General features: G+C 44.8%; 1 protein-coding gene and 1 pseudogene across 1 annotated transcript; both read right to left on the bottom strand.

Moving 5' to 3' along the window:
• Positions 1-3,185: 3,185 nt before the first annotated feature.
• On the bottom strand, positions 3,186-7,792 carry LOC102403094 (seminal plasma protein BSP-30 kDa). The gene is made up of 6 exons (XM_006052400.4): positions 7,717-7,792; positions 7,483-7,530; positions 6,390-6,470; positions 5,106-5,180; positions 4,522-4,653; positions 3,186-4,034 (listed from the first exon to the last, which is right to left on the bottom strand). The coding sequence occupies exons 1-6, from the start codon at positions 7,790-7,792 to the stop codon at positions 3,895-3,897; spliced, it is 552 nt and encodes a 183-aa protein (XP_006052462.1). The 3' UTR covers positions 3,186-3,894.
• Positions 7,793-14,721: 6,929 nt separating this feature from the next.
• LOC102402765 lies at positions 14,722-17,325 on the bottom strand (annotated as a pseudogene).
• Positions 17,326-19,234: the final 1,909 nt, after the last annotated feature.

Raw genomic sequence — 19,234 nt, 5'->3', positions numbered from 1 at the left:
ATTGGTATTTTCTTTATGTCTAATGATGTTGAACACTTTTTCATGTGTCTATTAGCCATTTGCACATATTCTTTGGTGAAGTATCTATTCAGTTGCTTTAGCTCATGTTTAAATTGTGTTGTCACTAATATTGAGGTGTCAGTATCTCCACATGTTCTAGATTCAAGTTCTTTATCTGATACCTGACCTGCAAATACGTTTCTCCCATTCTGTCAGTTTTCATTTCTCTGAAAACTAAAGCATAAATTTAATTCTGATAAAGTCCAATTTATAAACCTTTTCTTCTGTCATTTGTCCTTTCAGTGTTACATATAAGAACTCATTTCTTAACCCAAGGTCTTGAAGATTTACTTGTATATTTTTTCTAAGAATTGTATAGATTCAGCTTTCAAAATTAAGTGTATGACTCATTTTGACTTTACTTTTGCACGTGGTATGAAGTAGGTATCCAGTTTATTTAGTCTGCATGCAGATATACTTGTCTTGTAGAGAAGGGATTGGCAACTCACCCCAGTGTTCATGCCTGGAGAATTCCATGGACGGAAGAGCCTGGTGGGCGATGGTCTATGGGATCGCAAAGAGCGAGTGACTGAGCAACTATCACACACACACAATATGCTTGTCTCAGCACCACTTGTTGCAAAAAGTATAATATTATTCTTGCCATGTTGAGCTATCTTTTTTTTTTTTCTTGACCACACCTCGTGGCATATGGGATCTTAGTTCCCTGATCAGGGTTAGAAATCGCACCCTCTGCATTGGAACTGCAGTCTTAACCATTGGACCTCTAGGGAAGTCCCCACATTAAACTACCTTGATGTGCTGTTGAAGATCAATTGCAAATGTGAAGGATTATTTCTGGACTTTCAGTTAGAGTTCACTGATTTAAAAAACAAAGAATGAAAATAAGGTTCATTTTTTATATAACATTTTCTATTTTTTCTTTGGCATGGCCAGTGATAACTAATATACCAATTATTTAGCATGTATTGTCTGAGATGTGCTGGTTTTTTGGTTTGTTTTTGGTAGAAGCATCAAGATTGGTTTTATTTGTGTTTATTTATTTATGTTTTGGCTACACCAAGCAGCGTTTGAGATGTTAGTTTCCCCACCAGGGATTGAACAGTGGAAATGCTGAATCTTAACCACCAACTGCCAGGGAATTCCCTTAGAGATTGGTTTTAAATCTTTTTTCTGCCTATGCTGTAGACTTTTCTTTATTCTTCAACTGGGAATGCATGTGTCTGTGTATGTGTGTGTGTGTGTGTGATCTTTCCATTTCTCAGTTGTGTGATTTCAGTGCCATGAACCACTGTGTGAAGGGCTTGGAAAAGACTTCAACCCAAAGGCCAGTATTTCTATATAATCTGTTCAGAGAGTCAAAAATGGAAGCTTTTTTGCTCTTTATCTAGGACCAGGAGAGATTTTCTGATCCCTATTAACTTCATAGCCCTTACGTTGTCTGGCTTTCTCTTAAAAAAATGTTTTTTAAATTATTTATTTTATCTTTGGTGTGCTGGTTCATCCTTGCTTAGCAGGCTTTTCTCTAGTTGTGGCAAATTGGGACTACACTCCAGTTTCGGTGGGCAGGCTTCTCAATGCAATGGCTGCTGGTGTTGTGGAGCACAGGCTCTTCTGTGGTTGCAGCACGTGGGCTCAGTAACTGTGCCTCCTGGACTTTAGAGCACAGGCTCAATAGCTGTAGTTAAGCTTAGTTGCTCCGAGGCTTCTGGGAGCTTCCAAGACCATGGATCAAACCCATGTCTCCTGTATTGCCAGGCAGATTCTTTACCACTGATCTGCCAGGGGAAGCACTGTTTTTTACTTATGTGTATATTTTTATTAAGCATTTTTTTAACATCTTAATTTATTCATTTTTAATTGAAGTATAATTGCTTTACAATATTGTGTTGGTTTCTTCCATACATCATCATGATTGTTTCCTTTTACTTATTTTTATTAAAACATTTATAATGAAAACTTTTTATTTATTACCTTAAAATGTATGTATTTATTTTTATGTCCTGGTTTTAAGTAAGGCTCCAAGTTTCTGGCCTTAAATCACAGAAGACAAATATTCTGTTGATACCTCCTTCCTTCACAGTGATTAAAAGTCTGTGCATCTCTTCCCCAGATAGTGACTGAACATCCATCACCAGATCCCGAGGATCCTTAGATAGACTCTAGATGCTTTTGAAGAGGATAAAATTTAGTGTTTAGGCCCTTTCAGGCCCTTCATTATTTCTGACACCTATGAATTTGACCTTTGTTCAGTCAGACCCTGTTAGTGATAGAAAAAATATTTGTCTAAAATTCTATTTGTTTTTTTTTTACAAAATTCAAATCAAATTTAATTCTCCCACCCAGATTATTCTCTTATTTTGCAGCATTTCCTTTTGATTTTTAAAAAATTAATTAATTGACTTTAATTGGAGGCTAATTACTTTCCAATATTGTGGTGGTTTTGCCATACATTGACATGAATCAGCCATGGGTGTACATGTGTCCCCCATCCTGAAGCATCCTCCCAACTCCCTCCCCACCCCATCCCTCAGGGTTGTCCCAGTGCACCGGCTTTGAGTGCCCTGTTTCATGCATCGAACTTGGACTGGTGATCTGTTTCACATATGGTAATATACATGTTTCAGTGCTATTCTCTAAAATTCTTTTTTGTTTTTAAAAGGAGAGTAGTCCTTTTGATAAATGCAAAGGATGTTAGGACTGAGCCCAGGGAAAGCACAGTTCTCCTTGTTCCCTTCCTGTCAATTATAGTCCACCTGGAAAGATGGGCAGTTTAACTGTAAGGTGAGAAAGGATAAACTGGGAAGACTCCATTGGGCCTCCTTATACTGGGGAATCAGAGAATAACTCCAGGAAGAAATAACATTTCAGCTATGTTGGGAAAAGACAAATCGTTTATGACAAGGACCAGCCCTCCATACCCTCTGGGACTCTTCTCCCACCCCACCTCAGGTCTCATCACTAGGTCTTCATGTGTCAATCAGACCCCCAGGAGGGACAATTGTAATGTGTATAGATGTTCCAACAGGACTCCGAGGAAGGGAAAGGAACACTAGAAGATCCTGCCTGGTTAACCCGAGCATGCTGAGACCCTCCTATTTGATTCATAGGTTTCTTTGTGGGACAAAGAAAGACCACATCTGCAGAGAAAGTGGTTTATTGATTGGACTTATGCCCAGGGGGAACATGGTGGAGATGCTGAGAAAGGATTTCACCTCTGTCATTCAGAGCATCACCTTCATGCTTGAGAGTTCTTGATTTTCTTCACTGAGGTTTCAAAGGCTGGATTGCATCCATGGCCAAGGGTGGATGCACTGGACAGTGACTGAACATAGCTTTGGGGTCAAGGTTAATGAGTCAGTTTTGTTTCTCAGTCAGTCCCATGGAGGGCAAAGGTCTATTTCTCCTTTGCTCTCTGCTCTTTCTATCTCAATTCCTGCTGTCTCATGCCTGCTCCAAGATTATGTTGTCCTGTCTCCGCCCCCTCTCACCTTCTCTTCCACCTCGTCTTGGCACTGATCCTCCCCAGATCCTCCTCCTTCCATTTGTCATCCTGCAAACTCTCTTTCTCCTTCCCTGTGGGACTCTCCTCTCTCCATTGTTTGCAGTTTGGCTTTGTCTCTCCCTCTGTTTCCATCTTTTGTCCCCTTTCTCCTCTTCATCCTCTCTGCATGCTTCTCCTCATGAAACTCTGCTCCTCACTCTTCCTCCTGCATCTTTCTCCCTCATCCCATCTCTGCACCTGCCTCCTCCCTCCATCTCACTGCAGCATCTGACTCCACCTCTTAATCCAGCTCTGTCTCTTCCCTGCTTACCCCGTCTCTTCCCATCCTCCCCAGAACACACTCACCTTTTTTTTTTTTTTTTTTTTTGCTAGCAATACTTCCAAGCTTTATCCCGGTCATAGTTTGAAGTGAGTGAGCACCAACTCCTCCAGAAAAAACTATACACCCTTGTGCAACTTTCATAGTATTTCTTGCGATAGATAAAGGGGAAGACACATTCGGGCTCGTCTGAAAAAATAGAAGGAATGGGTGAAAACATTAATGGTGGAGGGCTTACCAAAAGAAAAGGGGGCTTCCCTGGTGGTCCAGTGGTTAAGAATGCCTTGCAATGAAAGAGACACTGGTTCAATCCCTGGTCCAGGAAGAAACCAATGCTGAGGAGCAATTAAGTCCGGGCACCTCAACTACTGAGCCCACACACTGCAACGAGGGAAGCTGGTGCACCCAGACCCTGTACTCCACAAGAGAAGCCACCTCAGTGAGAAACCCACACACCAATGAAGAGCAGCCCCACTCACTGCAACTAGAGAAAGACCACGTGCAGCAACAAGACCCAGTAGAGCCAGGAAAAAAATGAGTCGAAAGGGAGATGAATGGAACACATGGGGCTGGGTCAGAAGAAGCCTGAGTCTTCCATCTAGGAGTCAGTTATGAACCAACCCTCTTCATCTGGGAAGCCACGTGCTCCTCACATGAAGACAAGCTGCACGCTTACCTTTCTCAGTACAGAATTTCCAGTTTCCTTGATATTCTGTATCGAGGGAACACCACAGTAATATGGAATTTTTGCGCGTGCACATATAATACTTTTTGCCTTTATAGGTGAATGGGAAAGCACATGCAGGACCTGGAAGAAGAAAGTCCTTGTTCCCTTCTTTGACTCCTAGGCTTTCATGATCTCTGGTAACTCTGGCAAAGTCTCCATTTGAGACCGTCATCTACAGAGTCCCCCGCTAAGCCCTGGGGATGTCAAGGTCTGTCTATCGTGGTCCCTCCCTCAGGGACTAGTTAGATTTCTTTAACTTTGGACAGTCTCTACTTTAGCATGTGGCAGCAGCTCTGAAGCCCAGACCATGGGTTCAGGCTCCGGTCCCACCATGTCTACATGCTCACCCTTGACGCTCTCCAGGGTTGCCCCCTTGGGGAATGTGGACACCTGCCTCCTGTGACTGAGAGGACAAAATTCACTCTTGCCTGTAAAGTATCTTTGGAGGATCCCCGTCACAGTCACCAGGGCACAGGTGTTAGTTTATTGCATTTGATTGTTGTTTTGCTGTCATTCTATCCCTTGTTGATTACCTTCAAGAACTGCATTAAGATGGTTGGCTTTGCTAAACAAGCTGGGAAAAGGTTTGTCGTCATACAGTATCTCCTCTAGAAGAAAAGCAGGTGCGGAGGAGGTTGATGGAAGAAGAGCAAGAACAAAGTAGGGTTAGGTTTAGGAGGGAGGAACTGCGTGAGTAGCGTTGACATATATACACTTCATGAGTGAAATAGCTAGCTAGTGGGAAGCTGCTATATAACACAGGGATCCCAGCCTGGCGCTCTGTGCTGTCAACCTAAAGGGGTAGGATGGAGGGTAAGGTGGGAGGGAGGCTCAAGAGAAGGGCAAATGTATATACTTATGGCTAATTTGTGTTGTGAAATGAACACAATATTGGAATGCAATTATCCTTCAATTAAAAAAAAATAACAAGAAAGTAACAACAGCAAAAGAACATAGCAGAGCCACAACCCAAATATGACCTGTAGTGGGGCCTGCCCTGCATCTCTAACTTTTATTTTCTTTTATGTTCTGAAGTCCTAGTACCCTGAACAGATAGACCTGATGACTAGAGGGCTAAACAGAACAGGCGAGGGAGACCTTGTCATGTTCTCATTGCTCCAGGAGGACACACAGGGATTCAAGCACAAAACCGGGACTCAGCTGTCGCACCCTGCCTCCCCCATGCCCTTGCTCTGCCCATCTCGACTCCTGCTCTGTCATGCCTGCACCAAAGACTGTGCTGTCCTCTCTCTGCCTCTCTCTCACCTTCTCTTGCCACGAATCCTTCCCAGGTCCCCCTCCTTCCGTTTATCATCCTTAGCATCTGGCTATGGATCTGGGATGTCAAGGTCAATATGGTGTAGTTCCTCCCTCAGGGTTCTATGACTGTGGGCGGTTTTTACTTTATTGTTTTTGACAGTGAAAAAAATGTATTTAGAGATATACATGTGTCTATAGATACAAAGAAATAGATGTAAAGAGTGGCTAGGCGACATGTTAAAAGTATGTAAGTTGTGAGGGTTGGTGTACTGATGTGAATCTGGGGAGTTGCTACTTTATCATGTGATACCAGCTCTGAATCCCGGACCCTGGGTTCAGATTCCAGCCCCACCATCTACAGAGGCATATCCCTGATGCTTTCCAGATAAACCCTCTTGGGGAATGTGCATCCCTGCCTCCTCCCGTGACTGAGAGGATAAAACTAGCTCCTGCCCTTAAGGGTCTTTGGAAGATCCCTTCACAGTTACCAGGACACGCACGTTAGTTTGCTGCATTTGATTGTTGTTTTGTTGTCATTCTCTTCCGTGGTTGATTACCTTGAGGATAAATGGTGCGAGGCAAAAATGTAGTAGTGTAAATTTCAGGAGGAAGGTCGTATGTCTCCGTCGGCAGCTCATCTAGAAGAAAGGCAGGAGCAGAGGAGATGGATGGAAGCGGAGTAAGAGCAAAGCAGGGTGAGGGTTAGCTGGGATGAATTGAGAGAGGAACATTGACATGTACACCACCATGTGTGAAATAGAGAGCTGGTGGGAAGATGCTGTATAACAGAGGGAGCAGAGGATGGGGTGGGGTGGGAGGGAGGCTTGAGAGGGAGGGGAGAGATATATATATATTTGTGGCTGATTTGCATTGTCATACAGTAGAAATCAACACAACATTGTAAAGCAGTTATCCTCCAATTGAAAATAAAGAACAAAATAAGAACAACAACAAAAAATGGCAGCAACAACCAAAAAAAGCCCAGTAGAGCCACAACCAGACTATCGTCGGTAGTAGGACATGCCCTGCGTCTCTTTTGTTTTCTTTTCTATTCTGAAGTCCTTGTTTACTCTGAACAGATACACTCCATGACTACAGGGTAAACTGAACAGGGGAGGGAGACCCTGACACATTCGCATTGCTCCCCTACCGAGACACATGGATTCAACCACAAAGTCAGACACTCACTGTTCTTTGGACCTGCCCTGAGACCACACGGTCCCTCTTACTTGGTTGGCCCAAAAGTTGGTTCTGGTTTTTCCATACAATGGTATGGCAAAACAGGAAGCAACATTTTTTGGCCAACCCAATATTTCAAACAGTCAACTCTACAAACATCAAAAACTCTTCATTTGAACAACATAACCAACCCTGGCGTAGGTTGCCCATGTCTGGGGCAGTGCAATGGAGATTTAGGAATGAGACATCTCCCAGAAAGGCCCTTCGCTCTGTTGCCAAACTCACCCGGGTTTCAATTTCATAGAGTTGCTGGAAAATTAAATAAAATGTGAATGTTATAGCAGCTGGCCCTTCTGACACATTCAAGAGATGGCAGTGGTATTGGTCACAGTATTATTATTGTCATGACTTTTACTCATCAGTCCATGTCTGGGGTGGGCTTCCCTGGTGGTTCAGCATTAAAGAACTCACCTGCCATTCCAGGATGCGTGGGTTTGCTCCCTGGGTCGGGAAGATCCCCTGGGGAAGAAATGGCAACCCACTGCAGTATTCTTGCCAGGGAAATTCCATGGACAGAGAACCTGATGGGCTACAGTCAAGTGGGTTGCAAAAGGGTCAGACACGACTGAGCGACTAGCACTGCACAATCACCGTGTCTGGAGCAGGGTCTTTCTCACCAATTCTAGTCCATCTCCCCTCCCTCACCTGCATTCACAGGGTGCAGCTGTTGAAACACAGATGCACCAGCCCAAATCAGAAAGAGCCCCAAACTCGGTGCCATGGTAGCTTGCTCTCCTGTGGCTGACCAACGTCGATCTGCTTCTTATTTAACCAGTGACCCCCACGTCCCTTCAACCTGATAAGAATCAACCTCACCTGGTCGATGCTTGATCGTTCCTCAGCCTGAGAGCATGCAGGGCAAGTTTATCTCTCCGATGGAAAGTACAGGACATTGGCTGGCAGTTTAATGTCTCCAAGCCTCAGGAGTTTGAAATGCACTTAAAACGAGACCTGGGGCTCTGTCTTCCACTGCTGAGGCACAGATTTGATCCCTTGCTGGGAACTAAGATGCTGCAAGTCACACCGTGTGACCAATAAATAGGAAAAGACACTAACGAACTCCCAGGCTTGAAGCGACTGGCCTCAGAGGGAGAGCAGTGAGTAGTCCTCTAGAAAGACCTTAGCTCCCTGCCCTGGAATTAAACCTACGTCACCTGGATGAAAACTAGGAGTCCTAGCCATTCTACCAGCTTAGGCTTGAGTCTAGATGCTAAGGAGCCCTGGCTCTTGCCCCTGTTTGAAAGCAAGAAAGTTTCCAGGAATCAAAAACTGTCCAAATAAGTACCAAGGTTATTATTAGAGACACTGCACAACAGATGCGAGACCACACAGAAAAACAGTTTGTTTATCCAACTCAGAAGTTAGGCAGAGATGCACACCCAGAGAGACAAAGGGTATGAGCATCCTCTCCAATGAGAAGAGCGTAGTAGGTCAGCAGTTAGGCAGAGATGCACACCCTGGGAGGAGTGCAGGCAACCTGGAAGAGGACTGTGAGGTACAGAGGTGATGTGCACCACATTTATAGGACAGTCCCTCCGGTGTCTGTTCACATTTGGGCAATTATCTTGTTTCTTTCTTCACAGCTGTCTGGTCCATGGACCCTCTGCAAGATGTGTGCTTAACTTATTGCTAAGATGGATCCCAACACAGAGGCCTATGGCTGCTTGTCTACACTTATTCTGGAGTGGGGCCGCCTCCCTCTTTGACTCCAAGAAGCCTTTCTGGACAAGTGCAGACAGGGCAGTCAGCCTTGACTTCTTGACCTCAGGAGTGGTCACCTTATCTCTTTGTCTTAGCAGAGCTCAGGTCCTGCCTCTAGCTTTGTCCTTGGAGTGTCTGGATTTTACTTGAATTTTACTCCACTTGATGAATACCAGGTGTCCAGCCCAAAGACCCACTATCTCCTACCTTAAGACGACTTATAGTCCATGGTGCGAACTGTCTTAGAATCAGGCAAAATGTCTGTTAGATATGCCTAATCAACCACTTACAACAGTCAGGGTGCTCTGTGACTCTGTCGGGGATACTTTTGAACATTTGAGGCGAACCTAAGGAGTATAATGGCCTTGGTTGCTTGCTCCGAACATCACTGAAAGAAAGAGGGGAGCTCAGGAATTCCAACTTTCAGTCCAACTGCTGCCTAAACGACTTAAGAGGTTCTTGATCCCTTTCTACTATAGCCGCTGGGCTGAAACTGCTCGAAATCAAACACAGCACCTCATCCTGCCGTTGGCTGATTTGCCAACTTGATTCTAAGACAAGTTGAACTGTCAACTTCTCAGGGTATCTACCGGTTTTTTGGTTTGTCTGTTTTCGCTGGGCCTCGCTGCCTGGTGGCTCACTAGTAAGGAATCTGTCTGCCAGGCTGGAGACATTGGTTCCATCAGGGCTCTGGGAACATTCCACTTTTCCCAGAGCAACTAAGCAACTAAGAATGGGGTTTCTTAGTACAACGACCAGCGGAAGCTCAGAGTGCTAACCCCTGGACCACCAGGGAAATCCCTGTCTACTTCTTTTGTTGTTGTTAGCATACAGCATTTATGATATAGAGCTTATTTATTTTTATTAAATAAGTTCTATTGCAGTATAGAAGTTATTCTATTGCTTTAGGCTCCCCTGGTGGCTCAGTGGTAAAGAATACCCCTGCCAACGCAGGGGACGCAAGTTCGATTCGTGGGTTGAGAAGATTCCCTGGAGAAGGAAATGGCAACCCACTCCAGTATTCCTCCCTAGGAAATCCCATGGGCAGAGGAGCTTTGAGGGCTAGAGTCCAAGGAGGTTACGAAAGAGCTGGACATGACCTAGTGACTAAACAACAGCAACAGCAACATACTTGCTTTACAATCTTGTGTTAGCTCCTATCGCATAGTAAAATAAATCAGCCATATGTATCTTCACTCCTTTTTGGATTTCTCTCCCATTAGTTTTATTTATACTTTTTATTTAATTATTTTTTTTTCCTCTGTTGGGTCTTCATTGTGGTTTGGGCTTTTCTCTAGTTGTGGCAACTGGGGGCTAGTCTCTAGTGGTGCAGGGGCGTCTCATTGTGGTGGCTTCTCTCGTTGCAGGTCACAGGCTCTAGGGCACTCAGGCTTCAGTAGGGCTCTTGGGCTCTAGAGTAGGCTCGTAGTTGGGACACGTGAGCTTGGTTGCTCTGGGAAAAGTGGAATCTTCCCAGACCAGGGATGGAACAAGTGTCTCCGGCATGGCAGACAGATTCCTTACTACTGAGCCACCAGGGAAGCCCCTGGTTTCCTTTTTATTTTTATTAAAACATTTTCGGTTAAAACTTTTTATTATTTAACTTAAAAATTATGTTTTATTTTTACCTCCTGGTTTCAAGTGAAGCTCTGAGTTACTGGCCTTAAATCACAGAGGACAAACATTCTATCAATACCTCCTTGCTGCACAGTGATTAAAAGCCTGTGTATCTCTTCCCTGGATGGTGACTGAAAGTCTATCACCAGGTACCAAGGATTCCTTAGATAGGCACTGAGTGTTTTGTTTTGTTTTGTTTTTTAATTGAAGGACAATTGCTTTACAATATTGTGTTGGTTTCTGCCATGCCTCAGTATGAATCAGCCATAAGTACACCCTTCCTCTTGAACCTCCCGCCGCATCCCACCCCTTTAGTTAGTCACAGAGCCCTGATTTGGGCAAATTCCCACTGGCTATCTATTTTACATAAGGTCATGTATTTGTCTCCATGCTACTTCCGTTTGTTCCACCCTCTCCTTCCCCCACTGTGCCCACAAGTCTGTTTTCTCTAAGTCTCCATTGCTGCCATGCAAATAAGTTTCATCAGTACCATCTTCTAGATTCTATACATATGCATTAGTATACAATATTTGTTTTCCTTTTTCTGACTTATTTCACTCTGGCTACCTCCTCCAGTATCCTGGCCTGGAGAATTCCATGGACTGTATAGTCCACTGGGTCACAAAGAGTCGGACACGACTGAGTGACTCTCACTTTGTTCCCAGGAACCACCTTATTAGAACTGACTCAAATGCATTCCTTTTTATGGCTGAGTAATATTCGGGTCCGTCTAGTCAAGGCTATGGTTTTTCCAGTGGTCATGTATGGATGTGAGAGTTGGACTGAGAAGAAGGCTGAGCACCAAAAAATTGCTGCTTTTGAACTGTGGTGTTGGAGAAGACTCTTGAGAGTCACTTGGACTGCAAGGACATCCAACCAATCCATCCTAAAGGAGATCAGTCCTGGGTGTTCATTGGAAGGACTGATGCTAAAGCTGAAACTCCAATACTTTGGCCACCTCATGCGAAGAGTTGACTCATTGGAAAAGACCCTGATGCTGGGAGGGATTGGGGGCAGGGGGAGAAGGTGACGACAGAGGATGAGATGGCTGGATGGCATCACCGACTTGATGGACATGAGTTTGAGTGAACTCCGGGAGTTGGTGATGAACAGGGAGGCCTGGCATGCTGCGACTCATGGGGTCGCAAAGAGTTGGACACGACTGAGCGACTGAACTGAACTGCACTGAAATGAATATTCCATTGTATGTGTGTACCACAGCTTCTTTATCCATTTATCTGTCAGTGGACATTAAGGTTGCTTCCATGTCCTAGCTCTTGTAAATAGTGCTGCAATGAATATTGGGTTATATGTGTTGTTTTTTTTTTTCAATTATGGTTTTCTTTGGGTATATGCCCAGTACTGAGATTGAAACAGAGCAGGACTCTATGATCCTTCACCACCTGCTCATGCCTTCTGCCTGCCTTTTGCCTGTGGAAAACTCTAGTCAAAGAACAAGTCTAATCAGAGAAATAAGAAATGCTGAAACAAAGGAAAACAGTCTAAGGAGACTAAATAATAGTAACATAGTCATTAAGCATAGTCAAGGACCTTTAGTTCTTTCTCAAGGGCTGTAGATAATATTCTGAGTCATATCCTTTGGGCTGACTTATAGATAGCAAAATAGCAGGTGGAGAAGTTCACTGCATGATGACCAGACTGTACCCAGGACTTGAGTTGGCACAATTCCAAGAACTGATCACAAAGAATTGGGAACAAACGGACCCTGGAACTGAAGATTAACTGTACCTAAAACATTCAAGGTGATGCTGGTCAGACCACTGATGACCGATTTGAAGATGACTCTTAGAGATGACGGCACTGTTTCTGCATGTAACCCCCCCACACACTTTGTCTATAAAACCCTCACCCCCTACTTGTCAGGTGGGGAGTCGGCCTTCCGACAGATGTCCGCCACGCTACCAACCCCAGTTGCAGCATCTGAAATAAGCAAACTTTCCTTTCACCAACCTGGCCTGTTTCCTGGCTTTTGAGCGGCAAGCAGCTGGACTCCCCATGCGTACCTTTAGGTAACAAGATATAGAAAGGTCATATGGTAGGTTTATGCCTACTCTTTTAAGGAATCACCATACCGTCTTCGATAGTGGCTGCATCAGTCTACATTCCCACCAACAGTGTAAGAGGGTTCCCCTTTCCCCACACCCTTTCCAGCACTTATTGTGTAGAGTTTCTGATGACGGCCTTTCTGACCAGTGTGAGATGATACCCCACTGTAGTTTTTATTGGCGTGTCTCTAATAATGAAGGAAGTTGAATATCTTTTCATGGGTTTGCTAGCCATCTGTATGTCTTCTTTGGAGAAATATCTGTTTAAGTCATCTGTTCACTTTTTGATGGGGTTGTTTGCTTTTCCGGTATTGAGTTCCATGAGCTGCTTGTATATTTTGGAAATTAATCCTTTGTCAGTTTTTCATTGGCTGTTATTTCCTCCCCACGCTGAAGGCTGTCTTTTCGCCTTCTTTACAGTTTTCTTTGCTGTGCAAAAGCTTTTAAGTTTAATTAGGTCCCACTTGTTTGTTTTTATTTCCATGACTCTAGGAAGTGGATCATAGAGGATCTTGCTGTGATTTATATCAGAGAGTGTTCTGCCTGTGTTTACCTCTAAGAGTTTTCAAGTTTCCAGTCTTACATTTAGGTCTTTAATCCATTTTGAGTTTATTTTTGTGTCTGGTGTTAGGAAGTGTTCCAATTTCATTCTTTTACATGTTGCTGTAAAAGTTTCCCAGCACCACTCACTGAAGAGACTAATCCTTCATTGTCTATTCTTGCCTCCTTTGTCAAGTATTGGAGAAGGAAATGGCACCCCACTCCAGTACTCTTGCCTGGAGAATCCCATGGAGGGAGGAGCCTGGTGGCCTGCAGTCCATGGGGTCCCACAGAGTCGGACACAACTGAGTGACTTCACTTTCACTTTGTCAAATATAAAGTACCCATGGGTGCATGGGTTAGTGTCTGGGCTTTCTATCGTATTCCATTGGTCTGTATTTCTGTTTTTGTGATAGGCACTGAGTGATTTTTTAAGATAAAATTTAGTGATCAGGCCTTTTCAGGCCCTTCATTATTTCTGACACCTGTGAATTTAACCTTCTTTCAATCAGGCCCTGTTAGTGATGGAAAAAATATTTGTCTAAAATCCTTATATATGTGTTAAATTCTGCATTTAGGACTGAAACCAGGGCAAACACAGTCCATCTTGTCTTCCCCCACCCCAATTACAGTCCCCCTGGAGAGATGGGCAGTTTAATTGTGAGGAGAGAAAGGATGAACTGGGAAGACATGACGGGACTCCTTATACAGTGGAATCAGAGAATAGTTCCAGGAAGAAATAACATTTCAGCTAAGTTGGGAAAAGAAAGATCTCTTACGACAGGGACGGGGCCTTGGTACCCTCTGGGACTCTCCTCCCATCCCACTTCTGGCCTTACCACCAGGTCTTCAGCTGTCAGTCAGACCCCCAGGAGCGACAATTGTGATGTGCTTTGATGTTCCATTGGGACCCCAAGGAAAGGAAAGGAAAACAAGATCCTGCCTGGTTAACCGGAGCACACTGAGACCCTCCCGTCTGATATACAGGTCTCTTTGTGGGACAAAGACCACACCTGCAGAGAAAGTGTTTATTGATTGGACCCATGCACAGCAGGCACAAGGCAGAGATGTAGGGAAAGAATTTCACCTCTGTCGCTCAGAGCATCACCTTTGCTTGAGAGTTCTTGATTTTCTCCACTGAAGTTTCGAAGGCTTGATTGCATCCGTGGCCATGGGTGGATGCACTGGAGAGTAACTGAACATAATTTTGGGGTCAGTGTTAATGAAGTCTGTTTTGTTTCCCAGTCAGCCCCACAGAGGGCAAAGATCTGTTTCTTCTTTGCTTTCTGTTCATCCCATCTTGGCTCCTACTGTCTCAGGCCTGCTCCTAAGACTGTGTTGTCCTCTCTCTGCCCCTTTCTCACCTTCCTTCCATCTTCTCTTGCTACTGATCCTCCCCAGATACTCCTCTTTGCATTTGTCATCTTGCAATCTCTCTCTCTTCTGGATTCACCTCTCCACTTCTCTCGCATTTTGCCCTTGTCTCTTCCTCTGTTTCCGTCTCTCCTTCCCCCTTTCCTCATCCTCATGTCTGTATCGTTCTCCTCGTGAACCTCTGCTCCTCACTCTTTGCCCTGCATCTTTCTCCTTCATCCCCTCTCTCCCCCTGCCTCTTCCCTCCTTCTCGCTCTGGCATCTTACTGCACCTCCTTACCCAGCCCTTCCTCTTCCCTGCTCACCCCTGTTTCTATCCATCCTCCCTGGACACTCCTACCTCTTTTTACTGCTAACAATACTTCCAAACTCCATCCTCGTCATAGTTTGAAGAGAGTGAGCACCAATAGCTCATAGTAATACTCCCAATTACTGTTCAAGTGTCATATGACTTGCCTTCATAGATAAAGGGAAAGACACATTTGGCATAGTCTGGAAAAATAGAAGGGATAGGTGAAAATATTAATTGCAGGAGGATTATTTTTAGTGTTATCAGGAGAAAGTGGGGCTTCCCTGGTAGTGCAGTGGTTAAGAATACCTTGCCATGCAAGAGACTCTGGTTCCACCTCTGGTCCGGGAAGATTCCACACACCGAGGAGGAAATAAGCATGGGCACCTCAACTACTGAACCCATGGGCTGCAACGACTGAAGCCCTTGTGCCTAGAGCCTGTGCCACCCAACAAGAGAAGCCACCACAGTGAGAAACCCACACACCAACAAAGAGGAGACCCCACTTGCTGCAACTGGAGAAAACCTGGGCCCAGCAACAAAGACTGAGCAGAGCCCTCCCCACCTCCTTCCCAAAAAAGAGAGAAAGGGACAGGAACGGAACACAGAGGGCTGGATCGGGAGACGCCTGAGGCTTCCCTCTAGGAGGCAATTTGGACTTTCCCCCTTCATCTGGGAAGCCAGGTGCTTCTCACACGAGGACAGGCTGCATGCTTACCTCTCTTAGTACAGTATTTCTATCTTCCTGTATAGTCTGCATCGAGGAACACCACAGGAATATGGAACCATGCAATGTGCAGTCAAAATACTTTTTGTTTCCATAGGTGAATGGGAAAACACATTTATCATCTGAAAGAAGAAAGACATTGTTCACTTCTTTGGCACTTAGGGTTTCATGATGTCTGTGGTAACTCTAGCAAAATCTCCTTTCACGCCTGCCCATCAGCGCCAAGCCTGCTGTGTACAGAGCCCCTGCTAAGCATCGGGGATGCCAAGGTCAGTGTGGTGTGCTCCCTCCCTCAGGGACTAGGAAGGCTTCTCTAATTTTGGGAAGTTCCTACTTTACTGTTTTTTGATAGTGAAAAAAAAATCATTTGGATATATACACCTGTCTGTAAATACAAAGAAATACAAATGAAAAGTGACTAGTTGACATGTTAAAAATATACAAATTGTAAGGATTGGTGTACAAATGTGACTTTGGACAGTTTCTACTTCAGCATGTGGCACCAGAGCTGAAGCCTGGATTCTGGGTTCAGATTCCAGCCCTGCCATCTACACATAGTTCTGCTGTCTGGGATCGCCCCCTTGGGGGACGTGCATAGCTGCCTCCTCCCGTGACTGAGAGGGTGCTATGAGCTCCTGCCTGTAAAGTATCTCTGGAGAATCCCCATCAGTTCTGCTGCCGCACATGTTAATTTGTTGCCCTGGACTGTGGTTTGTTGTCGTTCTCTTCCCTTGTTGATTACCTTTGGTTTCTGCACCAGAAGCAATGTCTTCCATTTCTTTAGGAAGAATGAAGTAGTCCTCAGACAGCTGCTGATCTGGAAGAAAAGCAGGAGCAGAGGAGATGGACGGAGGAGGAGCAGGAACAAAGCAGGGTTAGGCTTAGGTGGGACGAATTGAGAGAGTACCACTGGCATATCCACACCACCCTGTGTAAAATAGACAGCTAGTGGGGAGCTGCTACATCACGCAGGGAGCCCAGCCCACCCTTTGTGTTTTCAACCTAGAGGAGTAGGATGGTGGGTGGGGCTGGAAGGAGTCGCAAGAGGGAAGGGATATATATATATATATATATAAACTCTGTACAGCACTTATTCTCCAATTAAAAATTTTAAAAAACAAACACACACAAAAAATAACATCAACAACTAAAAAAACCAAAACAAAACAAAGCAGGGCCATGACCAGAATATCATCTATAGTAGAACCTGCCTAGCATCTCTAACTTGTATTTTCTTTTCTATTTTGAAGTCCTTGTTTACCTGAACAAGATACTCGAAGACCAGGAGCTAAGCAGAATAGGGGAGGGAGACCCTGACACGTTCTCACCGCTCCCCTATGAACATTCATGAATTCCACCACAAAGTCAGGGTCTGCTGTAGTGTACTGTTCATTGGACCTGCCCTGAGACCACACTGTCCCTGTGACTGGGCTGGCCCAAAAGTTGGTTCTGGTTTTTCCATATGATGTTATGACAAAACCAAGTGAACTCTTTTCTTGGCCAACCCAATATTTCAAACAGTCAACTCTACAAACATCAAAAGCTCTTCATTTGAACAAAATAACCAACCCTGGGAGGAGGTTGCCTGTGTCTGGGACGGTGCAATGGAGATTCAGGAATGAGGCAGCTCTCAAAAAGGCCTTTAGCTTTGCTGCCAAACTCATCTGTGTTTCAATTTCATAGAGTTTCTTGAATAGTAAATGAAATGTGAAGCCCTTCATAATGCGTGTCCTTCGGGACGTACTCAAGAAATGGGAGATGGTTTGTCACTGCTATTAATATTATTAGCATCATGACCTTAATTATCAGTCCATGTCTGGGGCAGGGTCTTTCTCACCATTTCTAGCCTGTCACCCCCTCTCACCTCCATTCATAGGGTCCAGTTGTAGAAATATAGACATGCCAGCCCAAATCAGAAAGAGCCCCAAATGCAGTGCCATGGTAGCTTGCTCTCCTGTGGCTGACCAAGTCATTTTGCTTCTTAAATAACTGAGACCCCAACACCCCTTCAACCTGATAGGAATCAACCTCACCTGGTCAGTGCTTGATCATTCCTCAACCTGAGAGCATGCTGTTCAAGTTTATCTCTCAGATGGAAAGTACAGGACATTGGCTGGCAGTTAAATGTTGCCAAGCCTCAGTGGTTTGAAATGCATTTAAAATGAGACCTAGGGCTTTGAATTCTGCGTCAGGGTGCAAGTTTGATCCCTGGTTGGGGAACTAAGATCCTGCAAGCTGCGTGGTGTGGCCGAAATAAAAGACACTGATGACCTCCCAGTTGTAAAGAGACCACTGATAGGCAAAATATCTGTTCAGTTCAGTTCAGTCACTCAGTCGTGTCTGACTCTGCGACCCCATGAATCGCAGCACACCAGGCCTCCCTGTCCATCACCAACTCCTGGAGTTCACTCAGACTCACGTCCATCGAGTCAGTGTTGCCATCCAGCCATCTCATCCTCTGTCGTCCCCTTCTCCTCTGCCCCCAATCCCTCCCAGCATCAGAGTCTTTTCCAATGAGTCAACTCTTCACATGAGGTGGCCAAAATATTGGAGTTTCAGCTTTAGCATCATTCCTTCCAAAGAAATCCCAGGGCTGATCTCCTTCAGAATGGACTGGTTGGATTTCCTTGCAGTCCAAGGGACACTCAAGAGTCTTCTCCAACACCACAGTTGAAAAGCATCAATTCTTCGGTGCTCAGCTTTCTTCACAGTTCAACTCTCACATCCATACATGACCACTGGAAAAAACATAGCCTTGACTAGACGGACCTTTGTTGGCAGATATGCCTAATCAATCACTTAAAATAACAAGTAGGGTTCTATGTGACTCTGTTGATAATACATTTGAACATTTGGGGAGAAACTAAGGAATATAATAACCTTGGTTGGTTGCTCCTAATGTCATCAGACAAAATGGTGAAAGAAAAAGATGAGCTCAGGCACTCACACTTTTAGCCCAAGTGCTGCCTAAATGCCTTAAGACTTTCTTGACCCCTTTCTCCTAGAGCTGCTGGGCTGAAATTGCTGGAAATCAAACATAGAACTTCATCCTGCCATTGGCTGATTTTCCAACTTGATTGCAAGGCATGTTGAACCCGTAGTCACTCAAGTTGTCTTCTGGTTTTCTTTTTGTTTGCTTGTTTGGCTGCGTCTCGTGATACAGGGGTTCTTAGTTCTACAGCCAGGGATGGAACCCAAGCCCCCTTGCAATCGAAGCTCAGAGTCTTAACCACTGGCCCACCAGGGAAGTCCCTGTCTCCTGTTTTTGTTCTGCTCTCTGCTAAGTCGCTTCGGTCGTGTCTGACTCTGCGCAACCCCATAGACAGCAGTCCACCAGGCTCCCCCGTCCCTGGGATTCTCCAGGCAAGAACACTGGAGTGGGTTGCCATGTCCTTCTCCAGTGCATGAAAGTGAAAAGTGAAAGTGAAGTTGCTCAGTCGTGTCCTGACTCTTAGCGACCCCATGGACTGCAGCCTTCCAGGCTGCTCCGTCCATGGGATTTTCCAGGCAAGAGTACTGGAGTGAGGTGCCATTGCCTTCTCCAACTGTCTTTGTTAGCATATAGTATTTATGATATAAGCTTATTTTTTTTACTAAATAATTTTTATTTCAGTATAGTTACTTTGGGCTTCCCTAGTGGCTCAGTGGTAAAGAATCTGCCTGCCAGTGCAGGAGACACGAATAGATCCCAGGGTCAGGAAGATCCCCTGGAGAAGGAAATGGCAACCCACTCTGATATTCTTGCCTGGGAAATCTCAGGTGCAAAGGAGCCTGGTGGGCTACAGTTCATGGGGTCACAAAAGTGTCGGTTACGACTTACTGACTAAACAACAGCATCGTAGCTGCTTT

This window comes from Bubalus bubalis, chromosome 18 (assembly GCF_019923935.1).
Source record: "Bubalus bubalis isolate 160015118507 breed Murrah chromosome 18, NDDB_SH_1, whole genome shotgun sequence".
Classification (NCBI taxonomy): Eukaryota; Metazoa; Chordata; class Mammalia; order Artiodactyla; family Bovidae; genus Bubalus; species Bubalus bubalis.
Note: the sequence above shows the minus strand (reverse complement) of the source record. Positions and strands in the feature narration are given on the sequence as shown.

Excerpts from the sequence above, each read along its gene's own strand:
- LOC102403094 (XM_006052400.4), bottom strand. The coding sequence starts at position 7,792 with ATGGCACCGAGTTTGGGGCTCTTTCTGATTTGGGCTGGTGCATCTGTG. Across the intron at positions 4,654-5,105 it reads TCTTAATGCAGTTCTTGAAG|GTCCTGCATGTGCTTTCCCA; the intron begins GTAATCAACAAG and ends TTCTTCTTCCAG. Across the intron at positions 4,035-4,521 it reads GAAATTCTGTACTGAGAAAG|ACGAGCCCGAATGTGTCTTC; the intron begins GTAAGCGTGCAG and ends CTATTTTTTCAG.